At 42.8% G+C, this 6,000-nt stretch overlaps 1 protein-coding gene across 2 annotated transcripts in view; it reads left to right on the forward strand.

Annotated features, from left to right (window-relative positions):
• The window catches only part of HNRNPA1 (heterogeneous nuclear ribonucleoprotein A1), an 8,024-nt gene extending 2,232 nt beyond the window's left edge, over window positions 1-5,792 (forward strand). Inside the window, exons 6-11 of one of the 2 annotated variants that reach the window (XR_011363160.1) lie at window positions 486-587; window positions 671-919; window positions 1,003-1,149; window positions 1,410-1,470; window positions 5,390-5,476; window positions 5,702-5,792. Coding sequence is in view for 1 of the 2 variants with exons in the window: in XM_069970234.1 (XP_069826335.1) it covers window positions 486-587; window positions 671-919; window positions 1,003-1,149; window positions 1,410-1,465 (554 nt within the window). In the remaining variant the exon portion in view is untranslated. Of the gene's footprint in view, window positions 1-485; window positions 588-670; window positions 920-1,002; window positions 1,150-1,409; window positions 1,471-1,586; window positions 1,886-5,389; window positions 5,477-5,701 lie in introns of those variants that run through there. The other variant, XM_069970234.1, reaches the window with a different exon arrangement.
• The last annotated feature ends 208 nt before the right edge of the window (window positions 5,793-6,000 follow it).

The raw sequence follows: 6,000 nt of genomic DNA on the forward strand, positions 1-6,000 counted from the left end.
TGGTTACTGCTAGAAGTCTCTTACCAGTTAGAGAAACTTCTAAATTAAAGGTATTGGCACTTTAGATGCATACCTGATTGTAGTGCAAGCTTTACATATTCCTGTTAACTAATGACACTTTTCAGAAATCATACTTTAAGGCACTCTCAACATAACACTAGGCATAGAACCTTTTAAAGGGGTTAGCCAGCGCTACAAAAACATGGCCATGCTCAGTTCCATTGAAGTGAACACAGCTTAATTGCAAACCGTACCTGAACTAGAGACGAGTCGTGTTGTCTCTGAAAGAAAGTGGCCATGTTCTTTTAGCACGGGATAACCCATTTAATCTAAATGTTTCCTGACATGCCAAGGAATGGCTCTAAATTAACCAGCAGCAGCCAAAAAAAAAATCTGTTCATAGTAAAAGTTGTAGCTCCTGCAACTGTATCCATGATAACTGTAACTATTCATAACTCTTGCTAACCTTGCTTTGTCCTATCTAGGGCGTGGTGGTGGAGGAAACTTCGGTGGGCGTGGTGGCTTTGGTGGAAATGATAATTATGGAGGAGGACGTGGTGGAAACTTTGGTGGCAGTAGAGGGGGTGGTAAGTGTGTTTGTTATTTTTCCTTCTCCCACTAGGTCTCTAGTACCTTGTTCCTCAAGATTACGTTCATTATCTGTATTTAGGTGGCTTTGGTGGACGAGGAGGATATGGAGGCGATGGAGGCTACAATAATGGCTTTAGTAACGATGGCGGCTATGGCAGCAACCCACCTTATGGTGGTAGCGGTGGCAATCGTGGATATGGTGGAGGTCAAGGTTATGGAGGCGGCCAAGGTGGTGGATATGGAGGAAATGGTGGTGGTGGTGGTGGCGGCGGCTATGATGGTTACAACAATGGTGGAGGAAGTGGAAGTGGATTTGGTGGCGGCAATGGTAAGTGAGATTCGTATGGACTCTTGATGCTAGTCATTTAAAAATCTTTAATCTTTCTAAAGTGTTAAAATCATTTGTTTTAGGTAACTTTGGAGGCAACAGTGGTGGTGGCGGCGGAGGAAGTGGAGGTTATAATGACTTTGGCAGCTACAACAGCCAGTCGTCGTCAAACTTTGGACCCATGAAAGGTGGCAACTTCGGCGGGAGGAGCTCTGGACCTTATGGTGGTGGTGAGTAATTGTTAAATATCCAATAAAGCTTTGTATAACTTTTTTTTTTTTTCTTTTCACAACCTGTCTGGGATCCCCACCTATATTGAGAATAGAAGTCACATGTACCCCTGCATGAATGTAGCAACAGTCAGACATGTGAATGGAACTGCTGTTTAATGTCGTGGGGCACTGTAGCAGTACACGTCTGATCCTTGGGGCCCTGGATTTCCCTTTTTTGGTCAGTGGGTTTAAAATTTAATTTTGTTAACATTCTATAGGTGGATATGGTGGTGGCAGTGGGAGCAGCAACTTTGGAAGTGGCAGGCGGTTCTAATGGAGGTATGTTCAGAAGCGATCTTCATTCTTGTTGCTACACACAGAATGGGAAACTGCCATTACATTTCAGATGTCAAAGTATATGTAGATTAACGTACTTGTCCCATATTATTCAACAGGAAACAATTCTTAGCAAGAGAGGAGAGCCAGGCAAGCGACAGGTTACTACACAAGTTGAAATCAGCCAAGCACAGTTGTGGCAGGGCATAGCTGCTGCATGAAGAAATGTTAGCAAATCAGAATTACGTGTGAGGAAACACAGGACTGATCATGATTAATTATGAAGACTAAGTTTTGTTTTGTGACAGTGTCAAACATTCCTAGGAGTGGGTTTTATTGTATAGGACTTTTATATATTTTATTTTGTTTTGTTCACAAGCTGTAAACTGCATCTTGACAATAAATGTGTCCCTTTTTTTATAATGCTGTACTTAGATGTTTTGTTTTCCATAGTGGGGGGGGGGGGTGAGGTCTTGGCTTAAGGTAAGGCTGTAATTAATGCAGCTAGTAGTGGGGAAGACAAATTACTGTCTAGGGTAATCACTTGTCTGCTTCCCAGACTGTTGGTAGTTAAGAGATTCTGGTGATGCTACTTCAGTACCTTGAAAGAACAAAATACCATAATTTAGACTACTGTCTTTATGCAGAAATGGTATGGGTTTAATGCTGGAGCTTCATTGTGCACACCTTTAACTGGGTGACCAAGGGCCTCATGGATGGAATATTCAGTAACACCAGATGTTAAATAGTCAGACATTTGCAATTAATTGCATATGTTTAGCAGGCATGCAATTAAATGAGAGTTCTATCTAAATTTAGTTGTACTGTGGAACTACATGTGAACTAGTCGCTCAGATCACCTGACATCAAGGTATTCAATATTTCATGTGGGTCAAGTCCTGTATAAGGTCAAGCTAATGGCACTGGTATTCACCAGCCACTAAAGGCTATAATTGACAGGTCAGCACCAGGGTTGTGAACTGTACATATTCATCCAGATCTGGGGTGGCCTGACATGTTTAAGGTCTTGGAGTCCAGCAAAGAAGGCTTAGATCAGTTTGATCATACAAAGTGAGCTAGCATGGCACTGGAAGATGAAGAGAGTTCAGGAGCTGAGCCAGAAGGACTAATGGGTCCAGAAACTGCTAGCAAGAAAGATGTTTTCCAGCTCAGACCAGTTTTGCAACTTCTAAGCATAGCTGACATCCAGTAAGAGAGGCTCAGATTCATCAGAACATCGGAAGGAGGCAGACCAGAGTACAGAGCCTTCATGTTAAGCCTAGCAGGCAGTGCAAGCCAGAAAGGACAGTTTTGTTACCTTGCTTGTAGGTAAGAACAGACTTTTCTTATGTTGTACTATTTTGTGATATTGGCTGTATACAGGGTGCCTGGGTTACTGGATCGGTAAGCTAGCTTGAGTTGTCTTTTGTGCATAAATTTAAATCCAAATGTTAAATTCTAGCCTCCATTAATGTAAAAGGGTGGCTGATTTCTGACTAAAAGGAATCTCACATCCCAAACTGCAGCTGCTGTTGGGCGCATTGCCTATGTGGCTGTGCTTCCAGAATGTAGAAATGCTTTTAGTCTCTGGCAGTCAGACTTTTTCCAAGCTCCTAGTCTGTTGCAAGTTGGAATGCTGCTTCCTCTCCCCTCCCCCACTTCAGGAGCTTGGGAGAGTCTTTGTACTATAGAACTAAAGAATTTTCTACATCTTGGAAGTAAAGACAGGTATATGAAGGGTACAGCGTGTCCCCTTGACTTAACTGCTATCTAACAGTGTCAATAGTTTGGAATGTGCAGCTGCCAGATTCACTTTAAATGTAACCTAAACTCCTTTGCTCTTCCATTCCATTGCTATAGTCTTCTATTTTTTTTTTTCCCCCTTCTAATTTGTCTTGGTAGTCTCTGAAAGACTGGGGGAGGGGGGGGGGCAGTTGAGCCTTTTAACAAGGGCCCACTGTTCCTGGCTGGGAACTCAGAAGCAGGCTTACTGTTTGCGTAACTTAGATTACTGGGGCTTTCATAAACAGCACCGAGCGCTGCTGCCTCTGTATCTCATGGGTGAACTGTACAGCATTAGAGGTGACACCAGTAGATTGAGAACACTGTTCCTGAAGCTCAGATTGGCCTCCCTCTCCCGGTGGAATAACCTCTTCAAAGGTCACAAGGTATACCTAGTAATGTGTCACATTTACCTCAATGGGACAGGTCTGATCTCTAAATGCTGTTACACTGTACAGGTTAGATGGCAGCCCCATAATGTATTTAAAAAAAAAAAAAAAAGGCTAATGCAAACATTAAATTTATTAAAGCCAGATACTGAAAGATGTTAATGTTTGCATTTTCAGTTTTTTTTTTTTTGTTTTTTTTTTTGAGACTTAAGGTGTAGACTTGCAATCCCCTGCATTACAGATTTAATTGAGATGTTGTTAACTTCATTTGAGATTTATTTGGTGGACATGGACTACACTAGATTCTCACATGCAGTTTTGGACCAGACTTGGGCGTCTCACTCCTAACTTTGGCTAAGAATACCACTTCAAGAACTGCACATGTGAGTGTAGGCTTAAGGGGTTGGCCACTTTATAGTAAAATTGCTGCGTGTATAGTATTAAAGAAGCAGTCCACTTTTTTTTTTTTTCGCCCCCCCCCCCCCACCCCGGGTAGCCGCTGTCATGTATACTTACAGAAGATGGATCGGTGTCCGTTCCCGTCCCACAGTGCCGTTCAAATCGGGCGTGCGCACTTCCGCCGGCTGCTGCGAGTCCTATTCTCTGACCAGTGATTATACGCCAGAAGTCACTCGCTTCCATGCATTCGCTATGGAAGCGCGTGACTTCCGGCGTTCAAATTACAAGGCCGGGAAGAGGAGTCACAGCGCCGGCAGAAGTGAGCGTGTGCCCGATTTGAACTGCACTGCTGGACCAGAGCTATGCCGCGGGACACCGATCATCTTCTGTAAGTATACTTGACAGCGGCTACCCGGGGGGCCGGAAATAAAAAAAAAAAAAAAAAAAAGTGAACTGCTTTAAGTGTACTCGCTGTATTTAATGACAGCAGCTCCCTGGGTACCTCATAGAGCTAAAATCAGACTCCCCTACTCTTGATTCTTTCCATGAAATGGTTGACATGGAGGAGCATGTGACCATGCCCCTCCCCCAGTGTCCACCACTGAGCCTGTAAATGCCTATGGTTGACACTGGGGGCAGGACATGGTCACATGCTCCTGTCAGCCATCTAATGAACAAACGCCACATAGCAGGGCAGCCCAGCCTGGAGGAGGGGGAGTCTGATTTTTAGCTCTGAGGTATACAGGGAGCTGCTGTCAGTATATACAGGGAGTACAATTTTACTACATACTGGCCAACCCCTTTAAAGAAAACCCATACAACCATCTGTAATGAAAGTGCCCACACTTTGGCAAATTTTAAAAGATTTTACTGGAATTAGTAGTGGGTATAATGGACACTTTATTAAACATGGTGTAAAGTGAAACTGGTTCAGTTGCCCCTAGCAACCAATCAGATTTCATCTTTCAAAGTCTGGAATCTGATTGCTAGGGGGAACTGAGCCAGTTTCACTTTACTTTCATGAGCAATGAGTGGTCCGTCCTGCTTTCTTCTTCCATTCTGGCTGCCTCTTGCAGCAGGCTTAGTATTCACATTGCAAGGAGCCCTTGGGATCAAGTGGGAAATACTAGATCCGTTTGACTACTTGCTTTCTGTTAAACTAAGAACCATATGGCTATGTACATGCTATAAAGCCTTCTGTTTACAGATGTTATACCTCCCCACTGTAGGCTCTAATATGTCACTAAATTCTAATTGTATCATGAAGTTGCCATATTATGACAGCCTAGATTGTGGTCAGTACTGACTATCTGACCTGTAACTCCATAGTAACTGAGCTTTACTTCTCACAGGCCATGAATCTGTGTAAGAACTTACCAATTCTCTGACCTGCCTGTGCGCATGCTGTATTGGAGTTCTCACATGCTACAGATTGTAAGGTGAGTGGCTTGAAGAGTGTAGCTACACCCCCACCCCACCCCCTTTAACAAATTACAAGACCATGTGACCAACTTGGTCTTAAAATCTAAAACATTTTTGCCTAGTAAAGAACCTGACATTACATACCTGGTTATTTCTCTGGAACCTTTTCCATTTTAGACCTTCAAACTACTGTATGGTATTGTAGGACCTGTTTGAAAAGTCTAAATTTTATTTTTCTGCAGGTGCTGTGGATTCGTTGGAGCTTTCCCATCCAGGAATACTTGCTTATCTTTTATTTTATTTTTTAAATAAACTTTTTATTTTTGTACATCTTGCCGTTGTCTTTAGTAATCTCTCTTGGACACTTATAGGTGGGTAGTGTGAATATTTTAAACTTGCAGTGTTCTGCAGTTGGTCTTAAATAAGCTATTGAGTAAAGATGAGCGGATTTACATTAATGACAAAACCTCTTTAACTCTTTGCTGTTACTGCCAGGTGCTTGGCAAAAGCTTGACCCAGTCCTGGGAACCTTCTCCAGTTT

The sequence above is a fragment of the Dendropsophus ebraccatus genome, chromosome 5 (genome assembly GCF_027789765.1).
Source record: "Dendropsophus ebraccatus isolate aDenEbr1 chromosome 5, aDenEbr1.pat, whole genome shotgun sequence".
Classification (NCBI taxonomy): Eukaryota; Metazoa; Chordata; class Amphibia; order Anura; family Hylidae; genus Dendropsophus; species Dendropsophus ebraccatus.